Below are 17,133 nucleotides of genomic sequence, written 5' to 3'. Positions count from 1 at the left end.
TTTTCGCTGAATGTCATTTGGAAAGCGTGGTCCACATAAGTGAGGAAAAGTGGTCCGCAGAAGACATAAACACGTGTAATTCGTGTGTGTAACTTGGCAAATTCTTATATTTAGGCATTTGCGTAAAAGCTGACAAACCATCCCTGACCTTTATTTATAGCTGAATGTCATTTGGAAAGGGTGGTCCCCATAAGTGATGACCCCCAGAAAACATGTAAAATGTGTGTCTGTGTATGTGTGTGTGTGTGTGTGTGTGTGGTATGCGTGTGCATGAGTGTGTGCGTGCGTGTGTGTGTGCGTGCGTGTGTGTGTGCATGCGTGTTTACATGTGCGTGGGTTTACATATGCATTTATATCCATGCTCATCGTGATTTGCAAATTGAGTTTATTCAAAATGTGACATTTTTCTTTTTTCATCCATACGGAAATAATATTTCCAGAGAATGGATAAGTACAGTTAAGCACCTAATACTGTTGCTATTTTCAAAAGTTCACATTTCTTGTATGTGTTGAAATACTACAGCAAGATTTATACCTATGCTTCTTTTCTCAGTGCCATCTCGGCCTCCTGAAAATGTGCTGGCTGTGGCCAAGTCCCCTGACGTTATCTCTCTCTCTTGGATTCAACTACCGAGAGAGGCTCTCAATGGCAACCTGCAGGGCTACAGAGTCATCTACTGGGCAAATTTGCCTGACGGAGGTATTCACAGACTGTTACTATTAATTATTATTCTTATTACTATTATTATTCTTCTTCTTCTTCTTTTCCTTTCGGCTTTTCCCTTCAATATTATTACTATTTATTATTATTGTTATTATTATTATTATTATTATTATTATTATTAGTAGTAGTAATATTGTTATTACTGTATTATTATTATTATATAATTGTAGTATTGCACTAGGTGGCACTGTTGCATCGTTATTCTGAACCAGAATGTGCTGTCACATTTTCGAAGAGTTTCTCTCAAGAGTATTATTTTATGTCACAATTTTCAAATTGCATTATGGCTATAACGTTTGCGATAAGAGTTTGGTGAATTTGATTGACGATACGGCGATGGCTCATACAAATTCAAAGTCAGAAGAGTGCAAATACATTTGATAACATAAATTCCATGATGAAACTAGTGCGGTGTCCCTTTCATCATGATAAATCTTGGCCCCTCCATGTGTTAGAACTCGGAGAAATCAGAAACATAACCACCAGTCAGTCATCTCTGGAACTGGATAATCTGGAGAAGTACACGAACTACAGCATTCAGGTGTTAGCCTTCACTAATGCTGGAGATGGTGTTCGAAGTGAGCAGATCTACGTGCGGACCAAAGAAGATGGTAAGACACCGCAATGGAAAACAAACACACAGCAAATGTTCCTGTTTTCTTGTTATTACATATATTCATTTGGATCTTTTGGGGATTGGATTTAAATTGTATTAGCCTTGATTAGTCTCGAAGTGGAGAAATTTACATTTCACAGCAGCAAAGTGAAATCTCATCTCATCTCATTTTCCGTACCGCTTAATCCTCATTAGGGTCGCGGGGGTTGCTGTAGCCTATTTCAGCTGTCTTCGGGCACGAGGCGGGGGACACCCTGAATTGGTTGCCAGCCAATCACAGGGCACACAAAGACTTACAACAGTCACTCTCACACTCACACCTAGGGACAATTTGGGGTGGTCAATCTGCCTGCCATTCATGTTTTTGGAGTGTGGGAGGAAACCGGAGGACCCGGAGAAAACCCACGCGGGTCCTCATTGTGGTGAAATGTGCACAACTGTTACAAGCTAAATGTTGAAAGCAAACACGAAGCTGTAGCATCCATTGGCGAAAAGTGATTGTCTCACATCTCCTGTCCCATGTAAATCCGCTTGAAATCCAAGCCGCGGCAGTTCCACATACGCATCGGCGCTCTGCGCTGATGCTCTTTTCTTCTCATCACGGGGTCCTCAGGCCATGCATCCATCCAGCCACAGACTGTCCAACAGCACCAACCTTTCCACTGAACAAAGTGGGGCTGTGAAAATGCTGCCCATTACAGGTGCAAAAGCACAATCGCCCCTGTGGTGTCCAGCGATGACATTCAAATGGCACCGACATTCCTCCCGAATCAAAAACAGCGCTGGCATATTCGTGCTGTCGAAAAAGCGCAACCGCTCAGCAGGGTTTCCTCCTTGATGAATGTCGTGGCCAAAAATGCTGAAAAACAATGTGTATCCGTTCCTCAGACGCACAACAACTGTAAGTGATAAAAGAAAACCCACAAACAACAAAAAGAAAGCAAGGCTCATGAGAGTACTTGTTGACGGCTGCCAGCTCGGGCGCCATCTTGGACTTCTTTCAAATTTGATTCATTTCTGTCCATCCTAGTTCCTGGTCCCCCTGCTGGCGTGAAGGCTGCCGCCTCCAGCAGCTCTGTGGTGTATGTTTCCTGGATGCCTCCTCTCAAACTCAATGGCATCATTAGGAAGTACATCGTCTTCTGCTCAAACCTGCATCCGATGGTAATAGTGTTTGTGTGCCACGGGATTACATTTTTTTGGGGGCATCGGTTTCATACTGTGAATGACTCAATGCCATGTGACAAGGATGTCGTAATAACCGTGGCCTTCCGCAGTGATACAGTAATCGCCTCTCCTCTCCAATTTGCAGGTGATGAGCGAGTTTGAAGCCTCTCCCGACATCTATTTCTACAGGATCACAAATTTGGCTCGCAACACGCAGTACAGCATCTGGGTGGTGGCTGTGACTGCCGCTGGTCATGGCAACAACAGCGAGAAAATCATCGTGGAGCCTCTGCCAAAAGGTGCGGTAGGCCTAGGATAGGTCCTCTAGCCTCATATCCTCCTCTCATCATTTTGTTCCAATCCTTGTGCCTTATATTTAGCTCCAGCCAGAATTTTAACCTTTAATGGTACAGTGACCACTCCTTGGATGAAGGACATTGTTCTGCCGTGCAAATATGTTGGGGAAAATCCTCCAATGATTAAGTGGCTCAAAGGAAAGTAAGTCAGACGTCAAGAATTGTCACAGCAAAAACATATTGTCTTCTTTTTGCCACTCATATCAAACTTGAAATTAACACAGTAACAATAAGGCTACATTCATTTGTTCACATTTCCAAAGTAATATGGGAGCATGCTTTGTTTTAGATTGCAATGTGTACAGTCTATATTACCCAATCTTTTGTTTTCTGCACAGTACCAATGGGACGCCTGCGCCTGTCGTGGTTGATGGCCGACGGAGCATCCATGCCAATGGTAGTTTCATCATCCGCACAGTCAAAGCAGAGGATTCCGGCAATTACAGCTGTGTGGCCAGCAACAACTGGGGCTCAGATGAGATCACGCTAAACTTGCAAGTTCAAGGCAAGTCACCGTGCACGGATAATCCATTAGAAAACAAAAAACAAAAAAACAACAAGACTACAAACAAAAAATGCCCATATTAGTTTCAACGCAACTAAGCAGTGGGATACCTAAATGGTTATTTATTTATTTATTTATTTATTTATTTATTTATTTATTTGCCTGTCTATCTGTCGGTCTGGCTGGCTGTTTTTTTTTTATCTATTTATTTTTTTATTTGCTGGTTTCTTCATTTTTATCGTTAACATCCGCAGTGCCTCCTGATCAGCCACGTCTCACAGTGACCAAGACCACCTCAACTTCAATCACATTGTCATGGATACCAGGAGACAATGGCGGAAGCTCCATCAGAGGTGAGATATTCTGGTATCAACTTCGGATGCACATTATTTATCAGATGAAACTTGGGAAACAGTGAACAGTCACGAATCAAATCACGCTTGGTGGGGACTCTCTTGGTGGGGAAATCAATCTATAGAAGAATAAGATTGTTATTATTGCTGTTGAGAGATTTTTTTTCAGAACGTATTGTGTCATCTTTTCATTGGCAGGATACATCCTGCAGTACTCAGAGGATAACAGCGAGCAGTGGGGAAGTTTTCCCATCAGTCCCAGCGAGCGTTTGTACCGTCTGGAAAATTTAAAGTGCGGCACTTGGTATAAATTCACTTTGACGGCCCAGAACGCTGTTGGGCCAGGCCGAATTAGTGAGATTATTGAAGCTAAAACTCACGGGAAAGGTATGATGGATTAATTGGTGCATGGATGACATGAATTGTGACGATCAGGTCAAAAAAAGCCAAGCTTCTGCTATACCGGCTGCGTGTGTGTCTGCTCTTCAGAACCGCAGTTTGCCAAAGAACATGAACTCTTCACCAGCATCAACTCTTCCCGCGCCAGACTTAATCTGGTTGGCTGGAACAACGGCGGCTGTCCAATCACCTCCTTCATACTCGAGTACAAAGCTGTGGACTCAGCCACCTGGACCACAGCTCAGCGCACGTCGCTGACCAAGAGCTACATCCTGTACGACCTGCAGGAAGCCACCTGGTACGACTTGCAAATGAAGGTCATCAACAGTGCTGGCTCAGCGGAAAAGAAGCTCACTTTTGCCACTCTGAGTATAGATGGAAGTGAGTTCGAAATTTGGACTCGTTCATTTCAAAGTAGGATTTTTTTTGTGAAACTGTTGGGGAGGAGGAAATGATGTTGTTCTATCTATCTATCTATCTATCTATCTATCTATCTATCTATCTATCTATCTATCTATCTATCTATCTATCTATCTATCTATCTATCTATCTATCTATCTATCTATCTATCTATCTATCTATCTATCTATCTCTGTGTCCGTGTGTCTGTCTGTCTGTCTATGACACTATGGAGAAATGCTTGCACAACTGTCATCTCTAAAGTGGCAAGGACATTTTGCTTCTGTCACACATCCAGGAGTGTAAGAAAACAACTCTTCTTCTGTCATATTTCATTGTAGTTGACAAAGCGAGAGCTTCACTGTGCAACTACAGAGTGTGCCATTCACACCGAAAGGATGCTTTTAAGGCGGACAGACAAGAGGCGATGAGAATGCCACACTCTATCCGACTCATTAATTTTATTTGAGGGCTTTTGCTTGAGGAATTTAAAAAGCCTGTCAGGATGGCAGACGTGTGAGCGTGGATGCGCTTTTCGCCGCATGTGGGCAAACATGATTTGGTGGGGGAGCTCGTCAGTTTGGCAGCTCAGCGACAGGAATAAAAGCTAACATTCAACACTAGTCTCCCGCGGATCATGGCAAAATGTATTCTCTAACTTGGGAAATCAAATAAAAACGGCTGATCCTTTGGAGAAGTATTATCATATTCAATTCACTGTCCACACAGGGTTCTTTATGCAATCTACACAATTGTATTGTATTGGTTTTCTCAAATTAAAAAAAAGACCAATCATTTTGTGGAGAAGGATTTGGCCTGTGGCACAATTCAACAGCGATAAATAAATAAATAAATAAATAAATACATCTATAAATCAATAAACGGAGGGATAAATAAATAAACAAATAAACCAATCAATCAATAAAATAATTGCTCATTTTAAAGAAAATAATCTAAATTGTTTCTTTCAAGGTACCATTCCTCCCCTGCTGAAAACGGGTGATCCCATCTCAGACAACATGTCAGGAAGCGGAAGTCTGAAGATGGTGGTGACCATCACGTCTCTCCTTGTGGTGGCCGCCCTGGTGTTCATCATGCTTATGGTGCTAAAGAGGAGACGCAGGGAGCAGAGGCTCAAAAGACTCCGAGGTTGGCCTTTGGATTAAAATTATTTTTGTCAAGAACTCATTCACTGCCAGATATGTGCAAAAGATATGTCAACTTCATTGCCAGGGTTTTTGTCATTTTCATTCAAATTCTAGGACCCACAGAATATTGCGTTTTAGGACTACATAAACATTCAATGCAGCGTAAGAAACCTTAGACTGTCTTCTTTCATCAGAAAAAATAGTAAATTCCCGAGTTATATGGGTGTGGAGATATTTGAGCTTGAAATGACGGCGGCTGTCCAAAATACAATTCAATACATGCATATTGGTTGGGTCTGGAGTAATATAAGGTGCGAGTGGGGACGGCTGTACAAAAAGCATATGTTGCGCCCTCGTGGAAGGGAAAAAACTTGCTTCATCGGCACCCTGCTCCCGAAGAAAAACCAAAACGCAAACAATTTTGGGAATCGCGCTCCACCTCATATATTCAATTCCCGAATAAATTCGGGTATGGCAGTGAATGAGTTAACATCGCCCAACCTTTTCATCTTCCACGCGTCTATCCAATATTTTCATGGTAAATCATGAATCTGTACTCGTGTGTAATTGTCTTTGTGTATGCATGCAAGAAAGAGCTACTACTTTCCACTTCTCATTTGAATTTTTAACAGCTTTATATTCTTCGTAACTTTCCTTATTTCATTGTTCACTTCCCAGACGCAAAAAGCCTGGCAGAAATGCTAATGAGGTGAGTATTTTACATCACAATCTATGCCTTGTACAATGTAAAGCAACAGGAAAAAATATATACCTTCCCGACCCCCATAAATGTGCACAGCAAGAACACTCGGACTCCAGAAAACGTCAACAAGCAGCAACAGACGCTAAGAATGCACATCGATATTCCGAGAGCGCAGTTGCTCATCGAAGAGAGAGACACGATGGAGACAATCGGTAAGACCTCGACTATCAACTAAAAGAAATAAAATTCCCACACGCTCTCCTATTTGCTTCATTCGACACGGCAGATGACCGGTCCACGGTGTTGCTGACCGATAACGACTTTGGCGACACAAACAAGCAGAAATCGTCCACGGTGACACATACGGTCCACTACCAGTCTCTTTCCCAATCCACTGGACCACTGGTGGATGTTTCCGATGCCAGGCCCGGAACCAGTGAGTCCCACCACTGTTAGTGCCCATTTTTATTTCCTCTTTTCAAAATATTCCATCTTGTTGTTGTACTTATTCCTGTGATCGTTTTCATGAACAAACCCTTTGAACATCCGTTACCGAATTGACAAAGTTCACCTTTGTGAATTTCTGAAAACTCGTCGCCTTATCAATGAGGTGACTTCCAGCTATGATGATGATGATCACTCAGCAACATTGCGATCAAGTAACTTGCTGTTTGTGCTCCAACGAAGCGAAACAAATGAAGAGTAGTTGTGTCGCTGCTTTCACCTGACACATTCGCATTCACACCTCCCCAGCCTTCTTGCGCTCACTTATGCATAAACTGTGCAGTCCCTAGATGGGAAACGTGACCGTGTAGCAATACAGATATATACTGTATGCACTTCATATTTTGTCTGGCATTGAAAAATTCCAGAATTTTCTACTCTGTATGAACGCTTATTTCTAACAGTGAAGTCACACCTTGTGAAAAGAGTATGCATCAAACTCCAATAACAGTGTCCAGAAAGAGCCTCTACCAAGGTCAGAGTGTTCCAAATCAACACTCTAGTTACTGCGCTGTCATGGCCGGCGCCTGTCCTCAATTAAAACGGAACTTAATGCCCCACGCGAAAATAAATACATGATGCCAAAACCATTCTGCACACCCTTCCAAAGTTACAATGAGGTGTGCTGAGAGTCAGAAATCATTTTTATTGTACACAGCGTACACACATTTTTATTTATTTATGTTTATTTCTTTATTACTATTAATTTTATGTATTTGTTCATTCATTTAGTTATTTATTTGTTTAGTTACTTGTTTGTTTGTTTGTTTGTTTGTGTTTGTCTATGTATCTCTTTTTTCTGTTTGTTTTGTTTATTTATTTGGTTTGTGTTTATTTGTTTCTGTATTTATTTATTTGCTTATTTATTTGCTGTTAAGTGCACAGCTGAATCTACTCTATGAGGTAGATGGCTGTTGGCCCACCCAAAAACTCCTCAACTATTTGCATTAACACCGACAATGGAAGGTTAATAACATGCAGTAGAAAATAGAAGCAAGATAAAATTGCGTGACTTTTGCATGTTCTTATTTCATACGTGAAATACATTTCACCTTGCAACACTATTTATTGCTCTTTATGCAATTGGGCACTCAGTCGCCACTTCATTAAGCCTCATTCACTCATGGGGCTCAGTTTTGGCTGACAAACTGAGCGTGACTATGAATGTATTCCTGCATGAACAAGTGTTATTAATCCCACTTTTTTCCTCATCGTTACGGCAAGATAAATTTGACACAGTTCTACCCCATCAGATCCCACCGCCAGACGCACTGCCAAAGCCGGTCCCGCCGCCGCACGAAGCCGATACGCCAGCCAGTGGACTCTGAACCGGCCGCACCCCACCAGCTCTTCACATACACTGACGACCGATTGGAGGCTCCCCACGCCACGCGCGAATGGATCTGTGGACAAGGAGAGCGACAGCTACAGTGTCAGCCCATCACAGGACACAGGTGGGTAACCAATGGACGGTATTCAGAACCGAATAGACTCTTATGCTTTTGGGTGTGGTTGTCATCCTTAGATCGAGCGCGAAGCAGCATGGTATCAACCGAGAGCGCCTCCTCCACCTATGAGGAGTTAGCCAGAGCCTACGAGCACGCCAAGATGGAGGAACAGCTCCGCCATGCAAAGTTCACCATCACCGAGTGCTTCATTTCTGACACCTCCTCCGAGCAGATGACAGCTGGGACCAACGACTACACCGACAGCCTGACCTCCAGCACGCCATCTGAGTCGGGCATCTGTCGCTTCACCGCCTCTCCACCCAAGCCTCAGGATGTCAGCCGTGTGATGAATATGGCCGCCCCCAAAGCGCATAGACCAGGTAAGGGTGTCATCGTGTCGATGCGTCAAGGAATCGGTTGCAATCGGTTTCTGTCAGGGTTGCAAAAGTCACTGCTGCTGGTCCCAACCAACAGTCTATTGCCCTAATCTCATATAGCGTCTCTTTTGGCTGCACTGCTTCCAATGTGTGTATGTCCCATTCCTTGTCCAATCAGATTGCAATATCTATGTGTGCCATACCAAATTTTATCTGCCCAGGACTTTCATTATCAATCATTGAATCAATGATGTCACCTAAACTCTACGAGCCAGAGGAGTGGTTATTTCAATCGAGCTCACTGGTCATGTATAACAGTAAAGTGTCCTTGATAGTTTTGAAAGGCGCTTATAACTGAAATGTATTACAAGTACAATAATAATAATAATAATAATAATAATAATAATAATAATAATTATTATTATTATTATTATTATTATTATTATTATTATTATTATTATTATTATTATTATTATTATTATTATTATTGTACTTGCAATAATAAAAGTTAAAATAACCAATACTAGTTAAATAAAAGTTTTGTCCCCAAGACCTGTGTACCAAAATATACGGGTACACACACACACACACACACACACACACACACACACACACACACACACACACACACACACACACACACGCACGCACGCACACACACGTGCACACACACACACACACACAAACACACACACACTGACTCACTCACTCACTCATCCCATGGCCTAGAAGGCCGTAGGGGTGCCATGATGGACATTTGGGCAGTCAGAGATCTCCAGCGCTCTCGGTCTTCAGCAGTTCGTAGCAGGGTGTGGAAGCTGCAGCCTGTCCATTCCTTAATGTTGTCCATCCAGCACTTTCTCTGTCTTCCTCTTCTCCGCTTCCCTTCCACTGTCCCCTCCAGGATGGTTTTGGATAGTGAGGTATGCCTTATAACGTGGCCAAACCAGGCCATTTTACGACGTTTCACCATTGAGAGTACAGGCTCTTGTTCTCCAGAAAGGGTGGTGACTAGCTGTCTGACGTAGTCATTTGTCTGGTGTTCCCTGTAAGATATATTGAGCATCCTTCTGTAGCTCTTATGCTCAAACGCCTTGATCCTTTACACACATATATAATGGATACAGTAAATCTTTTTGACATTCTCAATATTATATACTGTATGTACTGAATAGAACTGTGAGAGTGGCTGTCTTTACAGCAGTTCCTACATTTTGTTTTTCTGCTTATTCTTTTTCGTTTTGTCTTCCTTTCAGAAGTTTGCTGCTGTGAAATAGAAATTTCTCTCATGTGAGACAAATAAAGGTTATATCATCATCATCAATAGAGGATGCCAAAACATGTATTGAATATTATATATGTACATATATAAAAACTGCAAATTCTTTGTTGGTCAAGCTTTTAGATCAGGGGTCGGGAACCTTTATATTTAGAAATGCTTTTCAGCGAGAGCCACACGCACGCGCGCGCACACATACAAACGCTCACGTGCGCGCGCACACACACCCGCGGCCAGTTTTCAACAAAATATCAGAATGTATTATTTAAAATAACTTTGTGATAGTACTCACCGTTAACACGGATGGTTTTCGGTTCCTCGTGTTTGGTAAAAATCCAGGAAAACGATCGGAATGAAATTCAATTTGCCGGTCCAGAGGCGAAGTTACTGCTAGCTAGCCTGCACACGGCTCATAAGCTTCCACATTTGCTATCTGCAATCTACTTCTCGCAGAAGTATGTCGATGCTAACGTTAACATGGGGCTTGTTAAAATGTCACTGACATTCGACTGTTTCATCGATGGTATTGTTTCATTGCAAATTAGAATCAGAACATTTTCTCTCCTTTAATGCTCCAGTGCATTCACGCTGAAGTGCACAAGTTGGGCTCATCAACATGGCGCTTTCGGCCATTCTAGGTCAGTGTCATCCAATCAAAATTGCGCTTTCCGCCAACTGCAGCCCCAACGGGAAATGAACGATGAAAAAAACAACAATATGTATTATAATATGTAATATTTATCGGCGAGCCATATGCAATCATCAAAAGAACCAAATATGGCTCGCGAGCCATAGGTTCCCGACCCCTGTTTTAGATACTGGATGACTGTGGTTGGTAACTGAATAGAGGGTGCCAAAAAGATGTATTGTACCCATGAGAATTTCTGTGTTAGACACATCAGCCACTGGTGTGTTAATGGAGGTGGCATCTGAAAATTGAGCTTTAGATGAAGAGCAAATCAATATACCTACAGGTCATCCTTCATCATTTTGTGTGTGTGTGTGTGGGGAGGGGGGGTGCATGTGTGTGTGTGTGCAGCACCAAGGAGTGAGGTAAGGTGAACCGATCCATCGCTTTTTATTTCAGGTTTCATTCTCAATGTCAATGTCTTGAATATTTGTGCTGGGGACAAGCGTCTCAAATCACTCTAATGTCCCCCATTAAAATGTTGCTTTCAGAAACAAATAGCAATTTCGTGTCACACTGGAGCTTAGTCGGTGTGTTAGTTTGGTTCTCAAGGTATCAATTGAACGGTCAATGTCAGATAATCAGACTGCACAGAGAAAACAACCCCCCCCCCCCCCCCCACATCCCCCCAAGGTCAGTTCAGGACAGTCGATTGAGAGAGAAAGGCTTCAAATCCACGTCACAGTCAAATGGAAATACTGTATTGGATTGTCTCCATACTATGATGCAGTTATTTCTTTTTAATTGACATGTTAGAGGGATTATTATTATTATTATTATTATTATTATTATTATTATTATTATTATTATTATTATTTTGTGTTTGGGAGTCTTTTACTGAGCGAGTTGCTTGTTCTGTAGCCACAAAGGGACATAAGTCTTCTTGTGCCGGTCCCAAGCCCGGATAAATACAGAGGGTTGTGTCAGGAGGGCATCCGCCGTAAAAGCGTGGCCAAAACAAAAATGCGGATCAAACCTCGAAAGATGGAAGACACTGATTTGCTGTGGCGACCCCTTAAAGGGAAAAGCCAAAAGGAAAAGAAGAAGACACTCTATAGAGCATTGGATTGGATATGCCTTTAGTAGTCTCACAGTGGAGAAATTAACAATCGATATAATAATTTATAATAATTTATAATATACTTTCCGTCTGATCATTCAGGGTCTAAGAGTTTTATATATTTTCCGCATAATGGCTGCAATGAAAAGCTGATGTTCTGTTTCATAACCTGCAATATGGGCAAATTTATTACGTCCTTCCGTGCCATGGTTTGACTAAATGTAAGGCAACGCTGGCCTAGTAGGGAACTAATATCTTCTTACTTTATGTAATTGTGTCGACCACACAGCAGCAACACTTTTATCTCAGAAAACTATTTGTCAAATACAGTGATGTTTTTATTTGACTTTTAAATACAATACCTTTGCATGAATCATGTCAAATTCACTTTATTTCGGTTGCTTTTTCATAAATCAGATAGATACACAGTGGGTGAAGATTGCTATAAGATTAGAATAACGCAGTGGCGGTCCGTGCATTTCACACCGAGGCCTTCACTGAAGTCCTACTTAGTCCGACTTGAACAAATATCCCTCGTAATACCATAATTTATGACACAACGGCTGGAGATATCATTTACAAAGGCACACGCACGCAGTACTGGGCGTGGCATCACCTTAATCATCTACAACACAGGCTATTTTCCGGAGCAATTACACATCAATAAATCTGCATCAGCAATTAGAACTTGTCACTATAGGTGATACTGCAAACACTTAAAAATAAAAGGAAATTTAAAATCATTTGTCCGCAAAGTTTTATTAAGTCCACCAAGAATATGCAATCTTTAACAAGATTTTACGCAAAATTACAAAATGTCAGTGTAATATAAGAAAAACAACAAGACATTCACAAAACGAACTATTTGTTGAAAATAAAAGTAAACAAATCTTTTTCATTTGTTCTTGAGAATAGGCCTACATGCGACAGCGAGTTGTCCTCTCCTTCAGCTATTGTGGGTTAAAAAAGCGAGTAGATATACTTGGTTTTTCTGCTAAAGTTTCCGGGTCTGATCTGTTGTAGCTTGGTTGATTTGCATAGCGCTGCCTCCGCTGATGGCTGAGGTAAAGTGAGTATCCAATCACAGGACGCGTACATGTGATGTTCAACGCGAGGCCCTCTAGCTGGCCTTACTGTGCCAACTCGTGATATGATTGGCTATCGCAACTATATATCAACTACATGTGCCCGTTCATGTAAAGCGCACAGACGCCCTCACTGTTGATTCTGAAGGCGTCGGTCAGATTTCATGCAGCCTGGCGACACAAGCTAGCTGAATTCTGATTGGATTAAAAACTCTGACCTAAAACTACAACACTGAAAGGAGCATAACCAAATGGATATAATATAACATCAAGAAAACAGTATGTAGAATAATTATATATATATATATATATATATATATATAGATAGAAAAAAATACTTTTTTAATGAAATTGACTTTTATTATAATTATGATAATGATGTCTGATTATGTTAGGCCAGCAGAGAAGGCCTTGCTGGCTCTGATGGCCCACCACTGGAATAACGGTAATGTGTATCACAATACCTCCAGGTCCGAGGTGTACCCATGTCACCGTGCAAACGTTGACCACAATGACATTTCCAGCTCTGAGTGCGTTGTCATTTGAAGCGGCGGGATTCTAAAATTGGAGAAAGCATGTCAGAATTCCAACCTGCAGTCGTGGCAGAGGGAATAATGGAGCAGGAACAGTATGAGAGGGCAGAAGGCCCTCCCTAATGTCATCATGAGCCCAATTTGTAAAAGGTACCCTGGGGATAAATCCTCAGCGTTTTGACAGTAAAATAGATTTTTCTGGATTGTATTTGTCAGAAAATGGGATTACATCAGGAATTATATGTATTTTGAACTCTAATGTAATTCAGAAACTCTTGATATATTCTTTAAAAGTTAAGGGAGAGTTTTAAAACTGAATAAATTGGTGATGGAGAAAAAAGGTAATCTGCTTGCATCCCACACTTTTGAAATTTGTCAATGTTTGCATGCGCCTGTCATGTCGTTGGAGTCATATGAGAAGCACTTTTGAGAGGTCAGCCCTATGTACGGGTAGCGTGCGGTCATCTTTGATTGGCATCTGATTGATTGATCGATCGATTGATTGATTTATTGATTGATTGATTCAGTCGCCTTCAACGATCTTCTCTGTGCATTTATATGCTGTTGCCACCCAGGAGGAGAGCTGGTGCACTTGCCGCCTTACCTTCGCATGGACTTCCTTTTGAACCGTGGCGGGCACCGTGGCGGTGGAGCAGGCGGCGGCGCAGGCGGAGGGACGGGCGCAGCTTCCGCCGGCGCAATGGGAGAAACGAGAGGCGCTGCGGGAGGAGGAGCCATGGGCCAGACCTGCCTGGAACCCCAGAGGAGCCGTACCCTGAAGAGGCCCCCTCCGATGGAGCCCACCCTCATGGAAGTGCCCTCACCCAGGGAGGTGCAACAGTGGCAGTCGGGAACGGCGTCCACCCTCCCTCACAGGGATGTCCGGGAACGGGGAGAGGCGAGAGGTGAGGTCAGAGCAGAAGTCCCGCCCACTGGGGATCTGGCCCAAGCACAGGCTGCCAAGCTCAGCACATCCCAGGAGTCCCTGCTGGACTCCAGAGGACACCTGAAACAAAGCAACAACCCCTATGCCAAGTCATACACTCTGGTATAACGCTAGGATGAGCCTGCGGACTCGCTGCTGGACGACGGCCACACCGAGGATGGTTTTCCACAACACACTTTGTTGTATATAGAGCCGTCGTGTCTGACATGTGTCTGATGGTGATGCTTTTCCTTCTTTCTTTCTTTCTTTCTTTCTTTCTTTCTTTCTCTCGCCAAGTCAGTCTCTTTTGCTCTCGTTTCTTTCCTCTTCTGCTCTTTTGTGTTGCTTTGACACGTTTCAGTCCCTCGCACCTTTTTGGGAGCTTTTATTTTCTACTCGATTATTCTTTTATTCTGAAACACAAGAGGGTTTGACAAAGTGATTTATTTAATTATTGAGATCGGGGGGCTGGGGGAAATGCTATTGAATTTATATCAAGGACAATTAGAGACATAATTATGATTACTATTATACTATAAAATTTAGAAAATATTTTTTAAAAATTAAGTGTCATGGAGGAAGCTCACAAAGTACTCTGGAGGTGAAGAATGCTTTCATAATTTATTTTCATGAGTAAAGTGCGTTTGATGATCGGCCGACTGAGAAAGTTTAAGAACCAACCAATCGAGAAGAGATACGGCAATCATAATGTTTATCAACTTCGGGCGACTGCATGGCGGGAAACCACAAGAAAGGTATTTTCTTTTTGTTTGTGTGTCACATTAAAAAAAAATACAATGTGAATATATACAGTAAAAAGAAATCACTTTTATTTGTGGATATTATGGGGAAAATGATTTGGTTAATAAAGTCCTTAGTCATGTTTGCACACATCTGTTTTGGAACTCAAGGTTACTGATGTATTTATTTATTTTTTCTCAAACAAATCTCTTTGGACAACCTTTTTCTTCAACCTTTTATAACAGAGATAGCAAACTGGCATTAATCAACCCCCTTTTTTCTATATATTGGATTGGGTGTACCTTTATTCGTCTCACAGTGGAGGAATTTACATTTTACAGCAGCAAAGTTAGGAAAGGAAGAACAAAAATACAGGATCTGCTGGAAAGGTAGCCACTCTCGCTGCGCCATCTTGAAGTAAGAAAAAAAACAAAAAAAAAAACTAAATAACAAATAATATGACAACACAAAGACACAAAGAGTCATTCATTCTTCAGCACTTTCTGTACCCTCTTGGTGACATGATGCAGTTGTAAATGAAAGAGGAGAGGATCAAATTGTCCTTTTCAGCAGTAGATCAGGGATGTCATGGTGGAATGTGCACGTCCACCCCAAGCTAAATGTTGAAAGCAAACACGCAGCTGTAGCATCCATTGTCGACGAGAGATTGATTGTCTCACATCTCCTGTCCCACATAATTCAGCTTCGATTCCAAGCCGCGACAGTTCCACATACGCATCGGTGCTCTGCGCTGACGCTCCTTTCTTCTTATCGCGGGCTCCTCAAGCCATGCATCCATCCAGCCTGTCCAACAGCATCGACCTTTCCGCTGAACAAAGCGGGGCTGTGAAGATGCTGCCTATTACAGGCGCAAAAAAGCACAATACCCCCTGTGGTGTCCAGCGATGACAGTCAAATGCCACTGACATGCCTCCCATTCAAAAACAGAACTGGCATATTCATGCTGCCGAAAAGGCGCAACTGCTCAGCATAGTCTCCTCCTTTATGAATGGTGTGGCCAAAAATGCTGAAAAACAATCCGGATCCGTTCCACACGACATACAACAACACAAAGTGACAAAAGAAAACACAAAAACAAGACAAAAACAACCCTAAAAAACGCAAGGCTCGTGAGAACACTTGCTGACGCCTACCTCCTTGAGCGCCATCTTGTACGACATCTATATGATATATATGTGTTATTACAGTATTTACAATTGTTTTCCAACTTTTTCAAGTTTCAAAAGCTCACCTTCAATCATATAATCGAGTCTGTTTGAGGTCATATTACAGAAAATAACACAACCAAATAACTCGACAGGTAAAATAAACCCCCTCAAAAATACCCCTTCTATCCAACATGACCTGTCACGTGTCGAATCTGATTCCTGTACCCAGCTAATTGCCAGAGCACGTTCACACCAATGGACAATTTAGTCTTCAATAAGCCCAACATACAATTTGATTAGGAATGTGACTAGAAACAATGAAAATTAATCTCCTTGCCTTGGTCAACAGATGGCGCTCTGACACTTTTTAGATAGCCGGTTTTTCATATTGCCTCACCAAAAAGAACCAGCTCTTCCCAAATGGATCCTCAGTTTTTTTGTTGCTTACATTAATTTAATTACAAAAATAGTGCTAACGTATCTAATGCAAAAAACATACAATATATGATTTTTTTAAATTTATATGGCTTTATTTATATTTTTCTGAACGTAAACCATGGAGTACTACAAAAAATAAAGTACAAAAAGAAAGACCCATCGCAAAACAAAGACAAAACAAATTCCAATCTATGTGTATATTCCTAAGCTTTTAACTTCTTCTTGTCCTTTCGGCTTTTCCATTCAAGGGGTTGCCACAGCGAATCAGTAACCTCCATCTTCAGAGGTATGATACGCATGTTTGTTTTGGCCAAGCTTTTACATCGGATGCCCTTCCTGACACAACCCTCTGTATTTATCTGGGCTTGGGACCGGCACAAGAAGGCTTATGTCCCCTTGTGGCTACAGAACAAGCAACTCGCTCAGTAAAAGGCTCCAAAACACAAAATGGTCATCAGCACAGCAACAATCAAAAAAGCAAAACTATACTCACCATTTGATGACAATGCTCTGATC

General features: G+C 41.9%; 1 protein-coding gene across 4 annotated transcripts in view; it reads left to right on the top strand.

Annotated features, from left to right (window-relative positions):
- The window catches only part of dscamb (DS cell adhesion molecule b), a 114,845-nt gene extending 98,317 nt beyond the window's left edge, over nucleotides 1-16,528 (top strand). Inside the window, exons 18-33 of one of the 4 annotated variants that reach the window (XM_089013631.1) lie at nucleotides 554-700; nucleotides 1,180-1,335; nucleotides 2,371-2,510; nucleotides 2,653-2,806; nucleotides 2,888-3,005; nucleotides 3,202-3,368; nucleotides 3,623-3,721; nucleotides 3,920-4,108; nucleotides 4,211-4,501; nucleotides 5,492-5,668; nucleotides 6,346-6,376; nucleotides 6,467-6,582; nucleotides 6,657-6,806; nucleotides 8,128-8,328; nucleotides 8,400-8,702; nucleotides 13,920-16,528. In XM_089013631.1, the coding sequence (XP_088869757.1) occupies nucleotides 554-700; nucleotides 1,180-1,335; nucleotides 2,371-2,510; nucleotides 2,653-2,806; nucleotides 2,888-3,005; nucleotides 3,202-3,368; nucleotides 3,623-3,721; nucleotides 3,920-4,108; nucleotides 4,211-4,501; nucleotides 5,492-5,668; nucleotides 6,346-6,376; nucleotides 6,467-6,582; nucleotides 6,657-6,806; nucleotides 8,128-8,328; nucleotides 8,400-8,702; nucleotides 13,920-14,398 (2,918 nt within the window). In that variant the 3' untranslated portion in view covers nucleotides 14,399-16,528. Of the gene's footprint in view, nucleotides 1-553; nucleotides 701-1,179; nucleotides 1,336-2,370; nucleotides 2,511-2,652; nucleotides 2,807-2,887; nucleotides 3,006-3,201; nucleotides 3,369-3,622; nucleotides 3,722-3,919; nucleotides 4,109-4,210; nucleotides 4,502-5,491; nucleotides 5,669-6,345; nucleotides 6,377-6,466; nucleotides 6,583-6,656; nucleotides 6,822-8,127; nucleotides 8,329-8,399; nucleotides 8,703-13,919 lie in introns of all 4 variants that reach the window. The other 3 variants (XM_089013632.1, XM_089013629.1, XM_089013628.1) reach the window with 3 other exon arrangements.
- The last annotated feature ends 605 nt before the right edge of the window (nucleotides 16,529-17,133 follow it).

This window comes from Hippocampus bargibanti, linkage group LG14 (genome assembly GCF_051943395.1).
Source record: "Hippocampus bargibanti isolate YZ-2025 linkage group LG14, ASM5194339v1, whole genome shotgun sequence".
In the NCBI taxonomy this organism is placed as follows: domain Eukaryota; kingdom Metazoa; phylum Chordata; class Actinopteri; order Syngnathiformes; family Syngnathidae; genus Hippocampus; species Hippocampus bargibanti.
Note: the sequence above shows the minus strand (reverse complement) of the source record. Positions and strands in the feature narration are given on the sequence as shown.